The 22386-nt window shown below is 49.4% G+C and overlaps 1 protein-coding gene across 3 annotated transcripts in view; it reads right to left on the bottom strand.

Moving 5' to 3' along the window:
• Window positions 1–4497: 4497 nt before the first annotated feature.
• Window positions 4498–22386, bottom strand: part of OLFM1 (olfactomedin 1) — a 36428-nt gene continuing 18539 nt past the window's right edge. For 2 of the 3 annotated variants that reach the window (XM_033077377.1, XM_033077376.2), the window contains exons 3-6: window positions 19639–19794; window positions 17177–17396; window positions 10990–11096; window positions 4498–6339 (exon numbers count right to left, since the gene is read on the bottom strand). In XM_033077377.1, the coding sequence (XP_032933268.1) occupies window positions 5665–6339; window positions 10990–11096; window positions 17177–17396; window positions 19639–19794 (1158 nt within the window). In that variant the 3' untranslated portion in view covers window positions 4498–5664. Of the gene's footprint in view, window positions 6340–10989; window positions 11097–17176; window positions 17397–17594; window positions 17972–19638; window positions 19795–22386 lie in introns of those variants that run through there. The other variant, XM_033077378.1, reaches the window with a different exon arrangement.

Raw genomic sequence — 22386 nt, 5'->3', positions numbered from 1 at the left:
TGATGGTCCTGAAGTGTGTCTCAGGACCTGTCAGCAGGCAGGAGCACATCCAAGGTAAATTCATTTAAAGAGGGATGTGTACATTTGTTTTTACAGTGCTGTAAAAGTGGAGTTATTAGGAAATCAGCCTCTAATTGCCCTCTTAATGAGTCTGACTCCTCTGCACTCATTCAGAGTCATCTCTATTGTGTCAGGTATGAAAAGAGCAGCCTCATTGACATGGTTTATGGCTTTATTAAAACCTGGGGTTTCAAATAAATAATGAGCAGCTCCTCAGTTATATTTCCCCAGTGAAGGAAATGTGTGTGTTGGTGTGGGTCCAAGGCCATTTGTAAACACAAAGTATTAAAAGGCTCAACAATTCTCAAAAAAAGTTTTAATTGGAAACTCAACAAATTGCTCTGCGAGTTCTTAATGCTTCAATATGGAGCTCCCCGATAATGAGGAGCTAATTAAGGGGCCAGGATTCAGTTTTTTATGATAACTGTCTCCATATGGGCTCAGCACTCGCTGCTTGCAGGACTAATGAAGGTCAGGGAAGTGGCAGCAAAGGAAGAAAAGGAAATTTTTAGCTCTCAGAGTTGTGATGATGCTAAACAGCAGCCAGGGTTTGTGCCTGGCTTCTGGGGCAGCTGTGGAGTGATTTAATTCCTGGGACGGGCTGGGGGCATTTCACTGCTGTGGGAAATGAATTTCACAGCCCAGAGCTGCATTTCACAGCCCAAGGATGGATTTTACAGCCCACAGTTGCATTTCACAACCCAAGGATGGATTTCACACCCCTGAGTTGCATTTCAGGACCCAGAGCTGGCCAGGATCCCCAGGATGGTTTGGATTGGAAGGGACCTTAGAGAGCATCTCATCCCACACCTCCCAGGGTGTTCCAAGCCCTGTCCAACCTGGCCTTGGACACTTCCAGGGATGCAGGGGCACCCACAGATTCCCTGGGCACCTGTGCTAGGGCTTCTCCACCCTCACATCAAAAATTTCTCCCAAATATCTCATGTAATCATCTCTTATTTCAGCTTGAGCCGTTCCCCCTCATCTTGCCATTCATAAAAATTCCCTTTCCATCAAATCTGTGGAGCTGGGACTCACCTGGTGGGGCTGGGAGCAGATTGGATTCTGCAGATTCTCAAGCCCAGAGCTTCCCAAGGAACAATGGCAAATATTACCAACCCATTACCAAACACACAACTGTGCTCAGAGATGTTCCTCTGGAGCAGCTCACTGACTCCCAGGCCTAAATTTGGACCAACAAGCCTCGTGCATCAAATAATTAAGTCACAGGCTATAGAAAGCAATCCTCTGGGACGTTCTTGTCTTTGAGTGGCTCATCCACTTCCAATCTAATCCATACCATTAAGTGCACGGCCATATGGCGTCCATTTATAGAATATTGCACTACAGGCAAGCAGGACAAAGGTACAGCCCTCAAAGCACTTCTCTCATCTCATTAACTTTGGGTACATGTTACACAGGAGCTGCTCGGGCTCTGCTGTGTTCAAGGACATTCTGTGCTCTGGAGCCTTTGTCTTAAATGAATTGCACTCGGAAAATTAGAATCTAAATGTAGCCGTGCCCTAAAGCAAACAGCATTATTTTGCCTTTCTGTAATTCGATTTATTTTTGCAGATCGATGTTTTGAAGCAGGTGTGTTCTTTTGTCCTCCTGTCTAAGGGCTGTTGGTGGGGCAGGGGCCTGGGTGGGCTGTGCAGGGTTCAGTGCTGCCCACACCTGTGCTGTGCTCTGCTCAAAAGTTCTCCCCAAAACGGGACACTTTGGCTGGGACAAACTCTGGCAACACCTGCAGAGGTCTTGCTATAAAATGTGAGTCCCATTTTGCTGTGGTGTGAAGTTTGGGGTCCCATTTCCCTTTGGTGTGAGGTTTGGGGCCTCATCTCTCTTTGTGTGAGGTTTTGGGTCCCATCTCTCTCACTCTGTGAGATTTGGGGCCCCATCTCTCTCTCTCTCTCTGTGTAAGATTTGGGGTCTCATCTCTCTCTGTATGGGGTTTTGGGTCTCATCTCTCTCTCTCTGTGAGCTTTGGGGTCCCATCTCTCTCCCTGTGGGATTTGAGATCCCATCTCTGTCTGTGTGAGGTTTGGGATCTCATCTCTCTTTCTGCTGTGGGATTTGGGGTCCCATCTCTCTCTGTGTGAGATTTGAGGTCTCATGTCTCTCTGTGTGAGATTTGGGGCCCCATCTCTCTCTCTCTGTAAGATTTGGGGTCCCATCTCTCTCACTGTGGGATTTGGGTCCCCCATCTCTTTCTGCTGTGAGATTTGGGGTCCCATCTCTATCTCTGTGTGAGATTTGGGGTCCCATCTCTCTCTGTGTGAGGTTTTGGGTCTCATCTCTCTCTGCTGTGATTTTTGGGGTCTCATCTCTCTTTTAAGTCTTAGAGAGGAACCCCTCCTCATCTTGTAGGATGGAGGACACAAGGCCTGGCTGCTGGGACAATAAACCACCCCAAAACCCATCCAGCACGGGGTACAGCCAGCTTCCCACCCACTTCTCCACCCTGATGCCCTGGAGGAGCTGGGCAGGAGCAGCTGCAGTGCAAATCCCAGCCCTGGTGCCATCCTCAGCCTCTGTGCCATGGTTGCAGCACCCCTGGATCCAGGTGTAACCCTGCAAGAACAGCGTGCTGCCCTGCAAGGAGTCTGCACTGAAGGAATGCATTAATTAAACAGGAATGGCTGCAGGTGCCTTTCTGCTTTCTGGCTGAGCAGATTCCTGCTGCGCATCGAGGATCAATACTGCTGCCAATTACACAACGGGGTCCCAGCCCCCCTTTTGGAGCTTCTTGGAGGGAAAACCGCTGCTAAATACAAAGTTCTCCACCAAGCTGGCAGTGCAGAGAGCTGGAATTACAGAGTGCAGCAGAGGAATGAGTCCTCAGAGAGCTGTCCCCATTCTGCACGGCTCCAGCCAGAGCAGCAGTGCTGACACAGGGCAGCTCAGCCCCTGGAACATCTTCAGGGGAGGGAGGATTGCTCGGTGCTTGTGGCTTGATCCAGCTCTGAGAAACCACATTACACTGTGTTGTTGTTTTGCTTTTCCCTCCTCCTGTGGAAGAGCCCAGCAGGGAGCTGCTGCAAAGGCTGAGAGGTTGAAATCCATTTGTGCAGCTGGCGGCAAACAGCGATTGCTGATTTTCAATTTCCTGACCTTGGTGCTCCCTGCTCCTTCCCAGGGCCCTAAACCATCCATCTGCTGAGCCCAAAGGCTGAGCCTCGTTGGGCCACTTGCCTGAAAAGCTGGCATTCCTGGTGGTGGGGAAAGGGGCAGCAAAGCCCTGATGCCACCCCAGCGAGCTCTTTGCAGCTGGCACAGGGACCAAGCCCCAGCTGGCCCTGAGATCCAGCTCAGGGGTCCCTGGATGGGTGGCAAAGGTGCTGTCCCTTCACCCAGAGCTGGCTGCAGTGGGAATTGCTGGATATTGTTCTTTTAGGGGTACAGGGGAGAGATGAAACCCCACATCTCACAGCAGAGAGAGATGGGACCTCAAATATCACAGCAGAGAGAGATGAGACCCCAAAATCTCAAAGGGAGAGACATGAGACTCCAAATATCACACTAGAGAGAGATGAGACACCAAATCTCACAGAAAAGAGACATGAGACCCCAAATCTCACATCTGAGGGAAATGGGACCTCACATCTCACTCCAGAGGGAGAGGGAAGCCCAAATCTCACTCCAGAGATAGATGGGACCCCAAATCTCACAGTAGAGAGAGATGAGACCCCAAGTCTCATTCCAGAGAGAGATGGGACCCCACGTCTCACACAGAGAGAGATGGGACCCCAAATCTCACCCCAGACCTAGATGGGACCCCAAATCTCACAGCAAAGAGAGATGGGACCCCAAATCTCACAGCAAAGAGAGATGAGACCCCAAATCTCACCCCAGACCCAGATGGGACCCCAAATCTCACAGCAGAGGGAGATGAGAGCCCACATCTCAGCCCAGGTGAGCATCCTGTGAGGGATGCCTTTGGCAGAGCCAGAGGGCTGATGATGCTGGTGCCAGCTCAGCAGTGACAGTCACTCTTCAGAACAAGTCAAATAAAGGAGGATTTTACCTGCACAAGCCTGTAGCACACTCAGGGTGGGGAGAACTCCAAGAACCCAAGAAGGAACGGGATCCAGCTGCCCTCAGGGCCCAAAGCAGTGTCTGCAGCTCCAGTAAAGGTGACAGAAATGAGATTTCCTCCTGTTGTGGCACCAACACCAGAGACTGCCAGTACCTGAGGGGTTGGCTGGACCCTGCCCACAGCGGGAGCAGCCACAGGATTTTATCTCCTGCTCCAGATGAAAATGGGAAGGGAATCCCCACAGATCAACCCTCCACCCTCCCAGCCCCAGCTACACATCATGGAATATTCCCTGGAAGGAAACTCAGGATGGCTGCTCAGCATTTACCCCCCAAAATTCCTGCTCTCCCTCCCCTGCACTCCCTCACTCACACAGAGAAGACAACAAACAAAGCAGGGAAGTCTCCTAATAGTTTTATTGTTCCTTAGATAACTGTGGATAGTACAAAGTTTTCCTCTTAAAAAAAAAATTAATTACCTTCACACTTCCATAAACAAAGCTTCCCATGGGAATCTGCTGCCACAGAATCTCCACAGAAGCGATTTCCAACCACCATAATGCTATGCAGATAGTATAACAGTAAGAGAATATTCCTGTAATTATCAACATGAACTTGGTTACCTGTGTATAAGGGTGAACACTGACCTTTTTTTATTTTTTTTTTGCCTTTTTAGAAACGAAAAAACCATCATTTATTAAATCCAAACTACATCATTGCATTTACAACATTCATTGCATAAACTGGACATACAAAGTTTTGCCACCTCTGGTAAATAACAGACATACATTATACAATATAGTTGCTGAATACATAAGTTCAAACAATATGGGTACAACAACTTGTTCATAATACATACTTAAACCATCGTGTTTAATAAGTTACTAAGACACAGATCCATGAGCTACTTCGGGTCTCAGCACAGTTAATCTAAGTGACAAGAACACAGTTGAGAGAGACAGTAGCTGCGATGGAAGGCAAAGAAAACTAACCTGTGATAGGTCTTGTTGAGACAGCCAGAGCTCCTCACGGGTCAGCTTTTCCTGCTTTTCCTCCTTTTTTTCCTTTCCACACATCCATCACAGCTGCCCGTGGCGCCGGGGGAATGTCCATGCAAGCCACACACGGAGGAGAGCGAGGCTCCCGAGGGTGAACTTCCAACAGTCATTGCCTTACTGCTTGAGGATGTTCTCTAGGTTTGCTATCGGAACAGAAACAAAACAAAACCCCAAACTGAAGTGGTTCTCTGAGTGCAGTTCCAGCTGCAAGTACACGGTTACTCGTGAGTATATAACACAGGGCCAGACTTCTAGAAATGTAGAGGTAATGCTGATCTGTCAGGTTTATGCTGAATAATCCTCCATGACGTTGGTCTTAATTTTGGCAGCTGTTTATACGTTTACTTATTTAAAGTATGTTTCCTTATTAGCGTTTTTTAAATTAGTTTCTCCCTTTTTTTTTTCCTTTTTATTATTCATACTTTTTTTAAACTTTCACATTTATATATTTGTTTGTTTGTTTGTTTGTTTTTTCCCCCTCAAACCCAAGTTTCCAACCAAAGCCGGGCTACAACTCGTCGGAGCGGATGACGTGGAAGAGGGTGACGTTGTACAGGATTTGATGCCCGTTGTTCCAGGCGTACAGAGCCCGATCCTTGGGGTTGTAGTCCAACATGGAGATGTGGGAGTACTTGTTCTGGAAGGGGATGTCGATGTACTCGTAGGTGGAGGCGTTGGTCTGGTAGGCGTAGTGCACCTTGGTGCCGCCCGAGTAGCCGTTGGTGACGTAGAGCGTGCCGCAGATGATGAAGGCTTCTCCAGCGCTGCGTTTGGGGTAGCTGGTGTTCCAGGTCTGCAGGCTCTGCAGCGTGTTGGGGTCCAGCTTGCTGATGACGATGTTGCCGGCATTCTGGTTGGTGGCGTAGACGGCCCAGAGCCCGTTCTCGTCCACCATGAGGTCGATGTCCGAGTGGCCGCCCCAGGCGTAGTGGTACATGTTGTTGTAGCCGGCGTAGTCCAGGCTGCGCGTCTTGAGGATGGTCTCCGTTTTCAAGTCGAACCTGATGATGATGTGGCTTTGGTATTTGTTGAAGTAGATGGAGCCGTTGTAGACGACCTGGCCCGTGCCCGACCACGGGTGGGGGAGGCGGTGCGAGGTGAAGTTGTCGGTGTTCATGAAATCCGCCATGGATTTGTACTCGCGCACGAAGCGGTTGTTGTGGTAGCTGTCCATGTACCAAACCTGCGCCACACAAACACAGAAGTGTGATATATGCTATGTTATCATTCATGTTTGTGTGATATAAAATGGTTGTATGAAATAACGAAATGAAAAATAAGGGAACTTTTAGCCACAGCCAGGAGAAAGGTTGATTCACCAGATTCCAGCGCCCATGAATAAAAACCTTGATTAACATGTTAACAGACCTAGGGCAGACCTGAAACTGCATAAGGACCAATCAGGAGAAGATCAGAGATAAGGACATGTCAAGTACCACCAGTCAGGACAGCCAAAAAGCCCCTGGGAGAACCACATATCAATGCCAGTTCCCATAAATCCAATCATGTCCCCCAGGAAAAATTACATTCCAAAACCTCGGTTACCATAAGTGAAAATCAACCCTCCCAAGGAAAATCACACCTCAATATGGAGCAAACCCAACCCTCATCAGGATTCATGGGTGGGCAGGAAGAACCTTTGTCCTGGGCAGCACCAAGATCTAAATATGAGAGTCCACAGCAGAAACAAAAAGGACTCGCCCCAGGACAGAAAAACTGTACAAAAATGGGTTCCCCAGGATGGAATTTGTGAACACAGGGGGATCTGGTGTGACAGAGGCCAGATCGTCATGGAGTGTTCACCCAGCTCTGATCCCGGGCTTGGTGTTGTCCTTTCCATTTGTGGCTTCCCAAGACTGTATTTTCGGTCACAAAAATAAAAAAATTGTTGTTTTACTATTTTAATTCATCTTAATGCATTTATTATCTATAACAGAGGGGTCAGGAAGCACCTCGGGAACTGGGCTGGGACAGAAATCTGCAGCCAGCAATTGTGGAATCATCATAAAATGGTTTGGAATGAAGCTTAAAACTCTTGATCACCTTTAGAACTGGACTGGGAGAGAAATCTGTAGTCAGGGATCATGATATCATAAAAAAATGGTTTGGAATGGAGCTTAAAACTCTTGATCACCATGAGAACTGGGGCTGGGTGAGAAATCCACAGCCAGGGATTGTGAAATCATCGCAAAATGGTTTGGAATATAGGTTAAAACTCTTGATCACCTCTAGAACTGCACTGGGAGAGAAATGCACAGCCTGGGATCATGATATCATCAAAAAATGGTTTGGAATGGAGCTTAAAACTCTTGATCACCTTGAGAATTGGGCTGAGAGAGAAATCCACAGCCAGGGATCGTGGAACTGCCATAAAATGGTTTGGAAAGGAGCGTGAGATTCATCCCTGCCAAGGCCACCTTCCACCAGACCAGGCTGCTCCAAATCCCGTCCAACCTGGCCTTGAATCCAGCCTGCATCTGTCACCTACATCCAGAAACAACCCCAACTTCTGCACCCCCAAATCAGCCAAGAAATCCAGGGAGCAGCAAAGCTTTCCCTGGGGGACAACCTAAGCTGTCTCTTGGTTTAAGTGCTCCCCAGGGAGTGCTGGTGGCTGGCACCACCCTCCCTTCCCGAGGGCAATTAGCAGCTTTTCCCTGGCTAAACCCAGCATTTTTCTGTCTCTGCTGCTTTTGTTTCCCGCGGTAGCACTCAGTAAATTACAGCAGCTGCTGTGCACAACTCCATTAATTTGGAATGCGGGAGCGAGGGATGCAATCACTCATTGTCAGGCAAATTCGGGCAAAAAGTCCATATTGGTTTAAAAACCATACTCTGCTGCATCAAAAGCTTAAAGCGAGGCTGCTGAAATAGAAGAGGCAAAGACATCTAAATCTTGCTCTGGGTAGATTGGGGAGAGATTTTAGATCATCATTTAAGTGCCAGTTCACTGGGGACACTGTCTAGACTCCTTAAAAAAAAAAAAAAAAAAGAAAGCTTTTGTTATATGAAACCAATTCCGAGGCAAATGACCAAGCTGTGCAGTTAATATCCACAAGAAATATCCAGCCAGCCACTGACATTCTGGATGCAGTTGCTGCCTGAAAATGAGAGAGCTGCTTTCTGTAAGAGCCATTTAGGAAGGAGAAAAGGTAAATTTAGGGAGGAGAAAAAGTAAATTTAGGAAGGAGAAAAGGTAAATTTAGGAAGGAGAAAAGGTAAATTTAGCAAGAGGGAAGCCTTTAAGGCTGCAGATTTGGGTGATGTATTGCAGATTTCTTCTGCAAAGCCCTTGCAAAATCTGACAGCTCTGTGTCTGGAGTGTGATCATCAGTCTTTGAGAAGGGCAGCCCAACATTTGGCTGCTGCCTTTGGGAAGTCAATTGGGGTTTCCAAAAACTTTGCAGGCAATTTCAGCCTCGCAGCTTTACCTCCCTGGAAAGGCTACAGAGGTGAGGAAAATGGATCTGACCCTCAGCCCCCGACCTTGGGGGGCTTGGGGGAGGCTGCAAGGAGAGCACCCAGAGCTGGAAATGAAACTTCAGCTGAACCAGTTGGGGAAATCACAGGGGAAAAAATATCCAAAACATGACTCTGTCTTTGCTGCTCCCCGTTCATTATCTGGTATTAAAAATTCACCATGCAAATGTGTTGTGCTCAGTTTTTAAAGCTCAGTTTTTAAAGCCCAGCAGTGTCACCACGCAGGGGTGACATAGCATCCCAAGCTCTGGAAAAGCACAGATTGATGGATGAACAATGAATTTGGTCCCAAAATCACAGCAGCTGGCTCTGAGCAACCTCCTCCTGTCCAATCCCAGCTCTCAGCATCCCACAGGGCTCACAAATCTGCCCCAGCTGTGTCCCATGGTTTCATGACATGAACAAATGATCACCAAACACCAAACACCTCCTGGGGCTCGGGGACAGGGGCTGGGGATGATAAACTGCTCATCTCTGCCCGTCCTCACTCTGCTGAGCAGCCAGTGAAGTTCACTCGTGTTCCTAATAAAATTCCCAGCAGGTTTTATATATTAAATACACAGAGAGGCTTGGGAAGCTCCAGCTCCAGTTTGCAACCTACTTGTACAACAAAAACACACTGCAGAAAAAGGCATGGCTAAAAAAAATTACCAAAAAATAGCAGTTTGAGACAAAACTCTCTGAAGACATGGGAGGGTCTTTAGCATCTGAACCACCAGCTTCAGCTGAAAGTTATCTTAGTGCCAAGGGAAGCAGCAAACACAGCCTGAAGGGGACAGTTCCATCCCCTCTCTTGAGCAAAACGAGATGTGATGTGGGTAAAACCTTCCCATCTCACCTCCAAGCTGGGTTTTATTTGGGCTGGAGGTGAAATTTTGCTTAATAACTGCAAAATGTGGAGGTGTTGAATTGGGGAACCAGTGCCAAGCACTTGGCTGCTGGAGGGAAAGAGCCCAACAACTCAAATCACCTTCAAAGAAACCACCCAGGGGTGACTTCTCCGGAGCATCCCTTGTCCTCTCTTGGCTACAGAGCTGATCCAGGGCACAGATCCCAAAATAGGTGCCCTGATGCAGCCCTTGTGGTGCCTTTATCCTGGGAAGGATGCTGCATGCAGGAGGGAATTACAGGCAGCCAAGCTTTGTGCTTTTCGTTTTGTTTTGCTGCCTGCAAATCCTCGGCAAACACTCGAGATATTTTCCATTCCATCAGTCATGGGGAGCCAGGATTGATTTTCAGCCAGTTATTGGCCTCCTACCTCCTTGGGATCAAAATTGAATGGTCTGAATGAAAAAAAAAAAAGACCAAAACAAAGCAAAACAAATCTCTCTCTGGCTGCAGTCAGTTAATTCCTCACAACAATGAAGGTGGGGGATGGAGGGCAAATGCAGGCAGACAAAATTATCAGAAGTGCTGGCAGCACAAGAGCAGCAGGGACCAGGACCACAGATCCCTCTGCTCAGCCCCAGCTCCCTCCTGGCTGCCAAACACAGATTAGAAACCCAATATTGTTATTTTTTTTTTTTATTTTTCATTTTCCACGCAGACCTTGTGGTGACAATTCTGAGTTTCACCTGCCCAGGGAAGGGAGCAGTGCAGGGGCTGCTCGGCTTCTCCTCATCCTCCCTCATCCCTGGGGGATGCTCAGCCCCGTGGGATGGATGAGAACATTCCCCAGGGCACAATCTGAGCTCTGATGGACATTCCCTGCCCTCAGCCACACTACTGGGACACGGGGGTGATTCTGTTGGAAACTAATCCTAAAGAAATCAGGATTTTAGTTGAAAGTTAAAAGAAACTGGGCTTGAGATAGTTACCTGAAACTTAAATAATTGATTGCCCATCAATTTATGTTTGTTTAGCTGTGTTTGCAATGGGAAAGGATGGAACTGGTAGTTAGGTCCAAAGAACACAAACAATTGCAACCAGAAACTCATTCTCTGCAAAACTGGAGTTGCCCCAAAGCCATTTGTATTGTCATGGATAGAAAAGGTCAGGGTGAGGAAGACTCATCTTACTTCCTCCTTCTAAGACCCCTCCCCACAAAAACGACCCCAAACTTAATTCAAGAAGCCAACCACGCTGCTTAATTGCCATTAAAACTAATTACCATGGGAAGCAGGGATGGGAGGGGCTGGGATTATGAATATGTATTTGTTTGAACCTTTTAAAATAAATAACAAACAGACTCTGTGCTCGCCTGTGATTATGCAGTGTGTATTAGGGGTTACCCCACACGTTGAATAAACATTCACTTTCTAAATTTAAATTGTTACAGAGTCTTTTGTCCTCACAGCTGAGTATTGGTGTTAGACCAATACTCACATCTTGGTAAATCACTGTCACTTCTTACCTTGTTTTCTCCCTCAGGAGCCAGAGGATCCGTCATCCACGATCCAAAGCGGGACCCCGAGGTTTTAATCGTGATCGGGTCACTTATTCCCGTCAGCTTCCCACAGGCTGGAAAAGAGGGGAAGGCTGGTGAGCACCACGAGTCCCCCCACTCCTCTGTGCCCTGTCAGGGTTGGTTTAATTACAGGGAATCGGGTCAGGAACGAGGGTCTGGTTCAATTACAGGAATCGGGTCAGGAACGAGGGTTGGATGCTTCTGTTTGCTTCACACCTCTTAATGACAATTGTCCCCAAGCTTTTCTGAGCTGTGAGTGGCAAAAATTGAGAATGAGAGCAGCAGCCAGGTGGAGGAAGGAGCTGAAAGAGCTGTTCTGATCCAGCCAAGAGTGGCCATGGTTATCCCAGCCCTGCTGGAAACCTGCGTTTGTTACGGGTTATGCAGAGGAGGAAAAGGAGGAAGGTGGAAAATGGCACACAATATAAATCTCCTCCCTGCAAGGATCATTTCCAGCCTCTTCCCCTGTTCCCCCTCGTGCAGACACTGATGGAGCCTCCAGCTCCTCCAGCCAAACTGGGGCTGGAAGCCAAATTCCCGAGGATGAAGGTGGGAGCATCCCGAGCATCCCTCAGGGATCCTGCCCAGCCCAGCCTCACCAGCACAGGGATGGGCAGAGCAGATCCAGCTCTGGGGCACTCAAATCTGCTCAATCAGGGAGCCAGGACAGAGCCTTGCTGCGTTTTCAAGCCCTAAATATGAGGGGGAGCAGCAGCAGCTCTCCTCCAGCTCGTTTGGCAGCCCTGGCTCTGTCCCCAGCACCTCTCCATGGATGTGGGATGCTGCAGCCACTCAAATTCCTTTTCCCCACAATATCCCCAAGTTGCAGCAAAGCTGCCACTCTGATTCCCTGCCTCAGGGGTGTGTGTGCAGTGAGGAGGGCCAGGGAGGAGATGAAGGTGCCTCAGGAGGGGTTGAGGCTGGTGGGGATGTCCTGTAGGGCAGGGAGAGCTCATTTAAAACCCAGACACATCCAGGGCAGAGGTAACAGGGGACAGCCAGCACCTGAAGCTCAGGAGGTGTTTCCTGAGCTCTCCTTTTTGGTGTGGCAGGCTGGGGAAGGGCAAGGTGGTGGTGCTGGGGTGGAGGAGCTGCTCTGGGTGCTGCAGAACCTGCCCAGCAGTACCCAGGGCTGGGCTGCAGCTGGGAGCCCCTGCAGATGCTGCTGGAACACGGGGAGAGCTCTGCCAGCTCAGGACAAGGTCATCCTGCTCCAAATTACCAAGTAAAATCATGGGATGGTTTGTTATTAGGCACCATGAGAGGTCCTTTAGTCCAGCCCCCTGCAATGAGCAGGGATGTCTTCAGCCAGATCAGGTTGCTCAGTGCTCTGTCCAACCTGACCTTCATACAATCACAGATTTTACACCCTGAGCATTGCCAGAGCTCTGCAATCCCTCTCAGCTGCCTCTCTCCTTGGCCTGTTCTGCATTTTAATTCCTCATCAGACACATCCACCTCAGCTCTGAGGGATCCCTTTAGCCCAGGGCAGGAATAGAGGAAGATATTCCTGATGAGCACCATCAGAGCCCCCACAGACCCAGGCAGATACAGAGATCCACCAAAAAGCAGAGATTTCCTGAAACCCAAGGCACAGGAATTTGCCCTCCTGCCTGCTGCATCCCAAACCTCTCAGCTCAGAGGGAGAGCAAAGCTCTGGAAAGGAGATTCAATGGGTTAAAATAACAAATGTTAATGTCTTTTCAGGGGTCCAGCCTTCCCCTAATCCCAGATCTGCTCGGTGCTGCCTTCCATTATCACAGCCCTACATTGCTGTCACTTTATCTCTTCCTCCCATTTCCCTGGAGAAGAGCGTGGTATAAAAGCTCATTGATTGAAAAAAAACCAGCTAAAAAAAAAAAAAATAGCAGCAGCAGCTGATAAGGGTAAACCAGTGTTGTTTGCAATGTCTCCTACACGTTTAGCTAGAGGCTCACACAGCCCAGCTCCTGAGCAGTGCAGGAGGGATGTTCTTACACAGGGCAGAGTGTTCTTTCTCCTGGTATAAACCCATCCCAGGCCCTCAGTGCTGGGGGGAATTTCACACGGATTTTTAAGATTTTTAAGCTTTGATTTTAAGGTTTTAGCTTTGCTGGGTTTGCCATGGATCCTCATCCATCTGAGGAGATCCACAGCACATTCAGAATATCAGCAGCTGAGCCTTTTGCAAGCCAATCCCAACAGGATGGCAGGAGAATGGGATGCTGTGGGAATTCCAGGGACAATTGTGCCACAGGAAAGCCCATCCTGGTGCTCACCCAGGAGTCCAGGACAGGGCAAACCTGTGAGGAGCAGATTTTAGGGCTCACAGAGGAGCTGCTTCCACTCCTCTTCACTCAGCACTGTTCAGGTCCTTTTTCCTGGACACGAATCAGCCTCTTCCCCTCCATCCCCTTGTCCTGCACCCTGCCACAAAATCCATCCCCACACAGCCCCTTCCTTCAGCTGCACCAGGAATTTTCCAGCCCCTCCCAGGATGGCAACACCTCCGCTCCAGATCCCAGCTCCTGCCCACAGGTCCTGCCTGGCAGCTCCAGCAGCTCCTCCACCAACGCACAGGCACCGGCTCCTGCTGGGCTCTGTGCCTCGGCTCTGCGGCCGGGATCTTCCCCTGCTCTGCGTTCCCACAATCCAGGATTGATCCTCCATCCCAATCCAGGAATCCAAGGATTGATCTCAACCCCAATCCAGGACTGATCCCCACCCCAATCCAGGAATCCAAGCATTGATCCCCCATCCAGCAATCCAGGACTGATCCCCATCCCAATCCAGGAATCCAAGGATTGATCCCAACCCCAATCCAGGAATCCAAGGATTGATCCTCCATCCCAATCCAGGAATCCGAGGATTGATCCTCCATCCAGAAAGCCAAGGATTGATCCAAATCCAGCAATCCAAGGATTTATCCCAGTCCCAATCCAGCAATCCAGGACTGATCCCCATCCCAATAAAGCAAGCCAAGGATTGATCCCTATCCCAATCCAGCAATCCAGGACTGATCCCAATCCCAATACAGAAAGCCAAGGATTGATCCCAATCCAGGAATCCAAGGATTGATCCCCATCCCACTCCAGCAATCCAGAACTGATCCCAGTCCCAATCCAGGAATCCAAGGATTGATCCCAATCCTAATCCAGCAAGCCAAGGATTGATCCTCCATCCAGAAAGCCAAGGATTGATCCCCATCCCACTCCAGGAATCCAAGGATTGATCCCAATCCAGGAATCCAAGGATTGATCCTCCATCCAAGTCCAGGATTGATCCCCATCCCAATCCAGGATTACAAGGATTGATTCTCCATCCCAATCCAGGATTGATCCCCATCCCAGTCCAGGACTGATCCCAATCCCTCCACAGCAGGGATGGGGCTGTCCCAGATGAGCTGTGCCTGGATTTTGCCTCTGTTGCCCAAAACCATCAGGGATGAGGCTCTATCCCCATTCCCACACCAAGGTTTTTCCCAAGGAAATCTTGTCCTGCCTGAGTTAAATTCCCCCTTGATCCAAGGAGTGACAACCCCTGCACTTCCCCTCAGGAGCATTCATGGAAATGCTGAAATCCCTGTACAAACAGGGATCTCCAGGAGTGCAAACAGAAACACGGATTGAAGCTGCCATCATTGATTTTGTTTTTTCCCTCCACACACATGCCAGGGTCAGGAAGTGTTTTCACTATTGATCCATCAATAACGCTCAGGAAACCCAAAATGCAAAACAGGACCTTGGCTAAGGAAAAGGCACTGACAAGGCTCAGCTTGGGAGAGGTGAGCTGGATGGGAATGTGGCACATCCCTCCCCTAGGTCTGTGCCTGTTGCAGCAGCTCCCTGGCTTTGTTTGGGGCACACACACAAACCCCAGATCCCAGCTAAAACCTTCTCCTTGAGACATCAGTGAGCAGGAAACCCGCAGCAGAGTGAACTCAGCAATCAGGGCCTCATTGTGTGGCAGCAAAGCGTTTGTAAGGCTGTTACCTGAATTTAACTCAATTAACAACCATTTCCAGTGGTTGGCACGCCGGAGAGATAAACAGCATTGGAAATTCAATCCCTGCTGTTTCTTTTAAGTGACCAAATAAATCACAGTCCTGAGTGAGCAGCAAATCCTCTGGGATGAGCTTTTGGGAGGCACAGAATCCATCTCTGTGAGACCCAGGGCTGCTGCAAAAGAGCTGCCCTGACCCCAGAGAGACAGCAAGGGCAGGAAGAAGCAAAAAAAAACCCAATTAAAGACTTAAAAAGATTAAAAAAAACCCACACAAAAGTTTCTAGACAAGGTAACCTGCAAGAGCTCAGCATCCCTACCTGCCTCGTTCTTACCTGGTTGGGATGGAATTAGCAGAAAGGGTTAATGCTCCAAGAGCAAACTCTATTGTTTTGGAGCCCTGAATGGTTGGGGAGTTACTCCTTAAAGCCTGCCCAGGGTCAGTGGGAGGACTGGGGGGGCCAGGATGGCTTTGTTTAAAGAATTGTCCCCAGGTTTAAAGTCTCCAATCCCAGCTCCTGCTGCCTCTCCCTGTGCCCCACACTCCTCCTCATCCTCAAGGGATGGGCTGAAGGCTCCGGGTGCAGCAGGGGATCCCTCCTTGGGCTCCTCCTGCTGCTGGATGAGAGGATCAGAGCTGTCCTTGCTGGGGCTGCCAGGAGGTCTCTGAGTGCCCACCCCACCCTCCTGGGCCTGCTCCCCTCTCTTCTCTTTCTTTTCTGTTCATCCCTCCTCATCTTCCCACTGATAAAGCCTCAGGAATTGGGGATTCAGTCATTCCAGCCCTGCTCATTCCTGTCCCCACTGGGCTTTAGGGGGAAGTTCCAGAGGGCAAGGTCAGAATTTCCTCCACGCCCAGCCCTGCTGCCCTCCCTGTGACCATCATGGAGTGAGGGGAGGGACAGCAGGAGGGGACAGAGAGCCCCAGCCTGTCCTGCTCCCAAACCAAACCCGGGCCACCAGCACTCGTTAATTAATGAGAAATCAAACTCTGGTCTCTCTTGGCCAGGGGGCTTTACCTGTCCCAAGGGAACCTCGGTGCCTGACTTGTTCAAACACTCTGAGCATCCACATTTAAATGGGAATTTTACTCTCTGGGGGAGATGGAGCCTACAAGGCATGTCCAAGGAACCAGAGGATGGAAATTCAGAGGGAATGGAGGGGAGGTGGCTGCTCACAGTGTGGAGGCATCTACAAACAAGCCAAAGCAACCCCAGCAGCAGAGCCAAGAGAGAATCAAAGCGTTACCTTGCCAAGGATATAAAGTGCTCAGAAGAGATCTGATCTTCCATGGAGTTACCTGAGAGTGTAATTTCCTATGTGCTACCAAAATAGACTGCAGAGCAGTTAATGTGTTTGGATTATCTAAATGGCGTGGCCAGAAAGTCAATAATGGAAGGAGAAATTAAATCAAGTCAGAGCTGGCCCAACAAATGGTGCAGAGAGTCCTTGCAGCTGTGGAAGGCAGCGCCCTCCTCCTTCCCCGTGTTCGGGGTCGCGCGTTGGGTTTGGCGGCAGCTGAGCCTCCCCACAGCACACCCACGAGTTTCAGTGAATTCCAACCCTCTGGACGAGGTCAGAGATGGATCCCTGGTGGTTTAGCAGCAGCCTGGTGGAAATGGCTCCCTGCTCCCTCGGGGAACGGGAGAGGGAGGATTCGCGTCCCGCACCGGGGCAGGACCGTGCCGCGCACCAGCTCCGTCATGCTCTGCTCCGGGGGGATTGGCAAGATGCAAAAACAAAGAAAAGAAACCCAGGGAAACCGAGGCACAGCCCCACACCCCCCACCACGAGCAGAGCCCTTTGCTGACGGGCCAGGTCCAGGGATGCAGAAGCAAAAGGGGTGCAAGTGCTGGCTTGGCATAAGCGTGAGCTGCCACTTATGCAAGCGCCGCCCACGCGCCCGCTCCGGGGGCCGGATCCTGAAGCGCTCCCACCACGAGCAGCATCGCTCCTGCCAGTAATCCTGGGCAGGACTACTCCCAGGAGGAATGTTCCTGGTGGCAGAACTCTTGGCAGGATCGCCCCTGGCTGCGTGGAGCTCATCCCTCGCGGCCGGGCGCGGCACCAGATGTCCAGCGGGGCATCTCTGCCTCCGGCCGGGATGCGCGCGCCGGCGGCGTCGGGGCCACCGTGGTGGTTCTGAGCCTACCTAATTTTTGCATGCATGCACGAAGCCTTTCTTCAAGATTTGACACTCTGTTCTGAAGCTCTTCGTAGTCATAGGCGCCAATCTCCTCCTGGAGTTCGTTTAGAACTGACGTCAGATTCTGGACCTCCTCTTTAAACTGCAATACCAATTTGGCATCGGCTTTGTACTCTTCCAACACTGGTATCAAAGGCCTAAGTTCCTCCATTTTCGCTTTTATTGCCTGCAAGGTTAAAATAAGCTCGGTTCAGTGCTATGCGTGCAAAAATCTGCAACACTCTGCCTTGACCTGGGTGCTTCCTATGGGAGCGAAATGTTCACATATCCCACAATTATTAGCATTAAAATTAGCTCAATTATTAGTTTTGGTCCCAATGATGTCTTGGCAAGAACGTATTAAACAGGCTGCAGAACACCAAAATATTTGGGAAAGGCCTTTATTTGTCATTTTTAGAATGCAACATCTTAGGGTTACATGCTTCAGATCACATACACAAAGAGTTGTTGTTTCTTTTTTTTTTCTTTTTTTTTCTTTCCAAAAAATAAAAGAAAATAAGATATATATGCATTGACAAGGGTTTCAAACTATTCATGAAATGCATCTACAATTGCATGCAAAGGAAGATCTCGGTTGTGTGGTTCAAGGTTCCTTAGTGAGATATGGTGCTAATTTGGAAAATAATCAAAAAAATCAATGCATGGTGCAAAATGCTCTGTGGCCCTCTTTTCATGGTTACATGGGAGTGAACTGCTTCTTCAGTCACTGCAGCATTGAAAAAACTTGCTTTTTAGTTAGCCCTGTAAGCAAGAAAATGAAATACTGTTGAGGATCTAGCTCACTAACCTGCCTTATATAGATAGCCATTCATAGACAAATACTCTTACGGCACTAAAGAGAGAAAAAAAACCAACACAAGAGCTCCAAAGCACTCACAGTTTAATGCTGGCATTAGCAGGAACAAAATGCTGTGGCTGTTCTTTCAAATGCTGCTTTGGCAGCAAATTAGACAAAAAATTCCTCACTGGTTTCAAGCGCGGAACAGAAAAATAAAATTCATTATCAGATGGATTTCGCACAAATGAATTTTTTTTTCTTTTTTTAAAATTCTTTTCTTTTGGTTTATTTTTTTTTTCTCATTTAAAGGCTCAGAATGCAGCATTTTGTTGCAGATGCTTTGCTCCAGCAGTTAATGAGTAGACATTAATATGCATGCACCTACCCGTTAATGAAGCGTGTTAGAACACCCCAAATCCCTGGTGCTGCTCAAATGACAGTGGCCAACTCCCAGCACCCAGGGCTGGGACACCTGCCTGTGTCCTGGAGCTTTTTGGGGCTGAACAGGATCAGCAATTCCTCCTCAGCCTCCTTCCCATCCATCCCCTCCTATTTAAGCCATGAGGGATTTTTCCCCCCTCTTTGTGCTTTGCATGTGGGGAATGTTTTAATTTTATTTCATTTTAACTTCCCTGGCTGGCAGTGGGGAGGGTTGAACTCATCAGAATGGGGGGAGATAAAGAAATAATTAATATAAATAATTAATTATAACTGAGATAAAGAAATAATTAAATAAAAGAAACTCATGCTCAAGTCTTTCCATCCAGACTGCAGAGCTAAATTTAGGGTCCTGCAGTAACTGGAGATGGGGAGCGGAGGAGGTGGAGTTGGTGAAAAGTTTTAAGAACCATCTTCCCAGCTTTTTATGAGATAATCGTGGTATTTCAGTATTTAGCATTTAAAAAAATCTGCTTTAAAATACCAGCCAGCTGCCTGCCAACGAGGGTGGGATCAGCTGGGTGGCTGATCAGAAAAATCCCCAGATTCCACCAGCAATCTTTTCCGTTCGGTTTTTTATATCCATTAACCCACAGCACTGCTGAAATTTAAGATCCCAGTATAGCTCAGAACATCTTTTTTGGCAATTTCATTCACCCTCAAGCAAATTCCTGAAGGTTTGGCTGCTGCTCCCAGCGCCAGGGGCTGCAGCTCCACTCCCCCTCTGCCCAGCACCAGGACACAAAACCCATCAGGAGGTGCTGCCTCTGCTGCCAGCACCCAAAATTGGACAAAATCCTGGAGATGTGCAGTGGACAGCTGTAATCATTGTAATTTTTTTTTTTTTTTTTTCAGGGGAGATGGAGTTTGATTGATGAATCCTTTCTCCAGCCCTCCCCAGGGGAGATGTGGTTTGGTGCCTGTGGTTTGCCACGAGCTGCAGGAATGGGAAGGGAGCCCCAGTTCTGGGTTTTCCCAAGAAATGGGTGCTGGGCATGGCCACAGAGGGGACCCCAGCTCAGCCCTGATGGGATCACCCTGCACTGCCCTGTTGAGGTGGCTGTGGGGACACAGGTTTGTGCTTTTACCCTAGAACAAGATGCAGGGCTGGACCTGGCTGTGCCCACAGTGCCGTGCCCATCCCCAAATCTCCCTGGCTCAGCTCCTGGAGCAGTTTGGAAACCAGACCTACCTTAAACTGCCTTGCCAGGTGCTGCTTGTGGCTTTCTTCCACTTGCTTAAATTTGGATTCCAGTCCCCTCATCTGGTTCTCCATCTTCTCCACGTACTGTAGGTCTCTCTGGGTCCTCCTGTCCAACACCTCTATGGACTGGGACATGTTTTGCACCTGCCAAACGAGAAGGGGACTCATTAGGACGGTGCTGCCAGCTGTCAGCAGCCCCCCTGCATGCCAGGGCTGACCTTCCCCACACTCTCAGCACAGCTAAAGGGCAATCAGCCCATGCATTATTTACTGCTTCATCAGCAGCAGCTCCCAGGTTACGACCCCGTGCTCTAAAACACAGCAAAACCGGTTCACAAACGATTTTTTTTTTTCTGCTGTGTTGCAGAGAAGAGTTCAGCAATCTGCCATGGAAATGAGGGGTGTAGTTGAGGTTAGAATGCATTTCTCAGGCTGGCCTCTCTGCCAGTGGCACGGGGAGAGCTCAGAGGTGACAGCAGCACACCTGGCTGGGAGGAAAACCTTCAGCCCAGGTGCACATTTCCATCTCCTCGTGTGCCCAGACCTCAGAATATCCTTATCCAACCAGCCAGCACCTGCCACAACCAACCCAGGGGCAGGGAGGGTGCCCAGGGAGGGAATCCTGGAGCTGAGGAGGGCATCCTGGAATTATGAAGGGCATTTTGGAGCTGGGGAGGGCATCCTGGAATTACAGAGGGCATCCTGAAATTACAGAGGGCATCCTGGAATTATGGAGGGTATCCTGGAGCCACAGAGGGCATCCTGGAGTTGGGGAGGGAATTCTGGAATTACAGAGGGCATCCTGGAGTTATGGAGGGCATCCTGGAATTACAGAGGGCGTCCTGGAGCTGGGGAGGGAATTCTGGAATTACAGAGGTCATCCTGGAGCAGGGGAGGGCATCCTGGAGCTGGGGAGCCCCAGGGAGGGTTGGTCCCCCAGCAGTGCCCTCCTGCCCTGGAGGTTGAGCTGCTGCTCCTGCCCTGAGCCCCTCTGGGCTGGCAGGGGATGGTGCAGGGAGCTTGGCTGGGCTCACAGCGAGAGAACCAGCTGGAGGTGTGGGGAGGGAAACGCCAGCGAGGTGTGACCTGGATTTGGAGGTTGGCTCTGATGTTCCCTCCTGCTCTGCCTTCCGGGGCCCTGACGTCAGCTCCTGGGTGGCTCTGAGCCCATTCCAGGGCTGTTTGTGGCACCCTGGGGACGTGACGGGGCTCAGCCCACGGGCGCTGCTCCTGCCACCGCCACGTCACCCCCCGGCAGTGCCACCACCCTGGTGACGTTTGTGGGGAAAGTGAGTCAGGCTGCCAGGCTGGCTGCAGAGCCAAGCCTGAGCAGCAGCCAGCTCTGTCCCCAAGTGTCACATCCCCTCCTGGCTGCCTCCTCACCACTGCCAGGCTGGGAAAGGGAAAGGGAAAAGGGAAAGGGAAAGGGAAAAGGGAAAAGGGAAAGGGAAAAGGGAAAGGGAAAAGGGAAAGGGAAAAGGGAAAGGGAAAAGGGAAAGGGAAAAGGGAAAGGGAAAAAGGGAAAGGGAAAAGGGAAAGGGAAAAGGGAAAGGGAAAAGGGAAAGGGAAAAGGGAAAGGGAAAAGGGAAAGGGAAAAGGGAAAGGGAAAAGGGAAAGGGAAAAGGGAAAAGGGAAAGGGAAAAGGGAAAGGGAAAAGGGAAAGGGAAAAGGGAAAGGGAAAAGGGAAAGGGAAAAGGGAAAGGGAAAAGGGAAAGGGAAAAGGGAAAGGGAAAAGGGAAAGGGAAAAGGGAAAGGGAAAAGGGAAAGGGAAAAGGGATAAGGAAAAGGGATAAGGAAAAGGGATAAGGAAAAGGGATAAGGAAAAGGAAAGGGAAAAGGAAAAGGAGAAAAGGAAAAAGAAAAAAGAAAAGGAAAAAGGAAAAGGAAAAAAGGAAAAGGAAAAAAAGGAAAAGGAAAAAAAAGGAAAAGGAAAAAAGGAAAAGGAAAAAAGGAAAAGGAAAAAAGGAAAAGGAAAAAAGGAAAAGGAAAAAAGGAAAAGGAAAAAAGGAAAAGGGAAAAAAAGGAAAAGGGAAAAAGGAAAAGGGAAAAGGAAGGAAGGAGTGGTGCAAGTGCCACCTTTCCTCTGGCAAATCCCACTGTGACTTACCTGGAGGGCATGGCAGGACACCTGTGCCAGCAAATGCCAACTCTGGGAGCTCCAGCTTGGAAAAACCACCCCAAAGCTGCTCATGCAGGGTGACACTGAAACTACTGCAGGGATCTGCTGAAAATGTGTGGGTGACCTGTCTGGCAAAGGCCAGCAGGCTTTGGGGTGTTCTGCACAATGTTCCTCAGCAAAGGTGAAGCTGTTTGAGCCTCAGAGATGAAGCAGCACCAGCCTGAGCCCTGCCAGGACCTGCTGAGGGAGGTGTGAGGAGCAGGGATGTGCAGAACAAGGTTTGGAGGAGAAAAGAGCAAAGCTGAGCTCAGCCAGGTCAGCTGCCATGAAGCTGTGCCTCCCGCAGGGAATGTGAGCTCTCAGGGGGTGTTAATTCACCTGGAGGAGTTTGAAAACCTCTCTGTGCCCTGAGGCAGGAGAAGGGAAGCCTTAGACAAGCGTGACTGGGCTGCCAAGAGACTTTTATTGCAGTTATCCAGCCTGTCCTTCGAGCTGCAGGATTGTTCCAAGGAGCAGGCAGGGATGACTCGTCGGGCTCATGCAAAATTAATCCCATTTATTCCACCAGTGCCTAACCCCCAAACAATCAGCAAAGAGCATTTCTGTAGTGCCAGACC

This window comes from Catharus ustulatus, chromosome 21 (assembly GCF_009819885.2).
Source record: "Catharus ustulatus isolate bCatUst1 chromosome 21, bCatUst1.pri.v2, whole genome shotgun sequence".
Lineage (NCBI taxonomy): Eukaryota > Metazoa > Chordata > Aves > Passeriformes > Turdidae > Catharus > Catharus ustulatus.
This window is presented reverse-complemented; position numbering and strand designations above follow the sequence as displayed.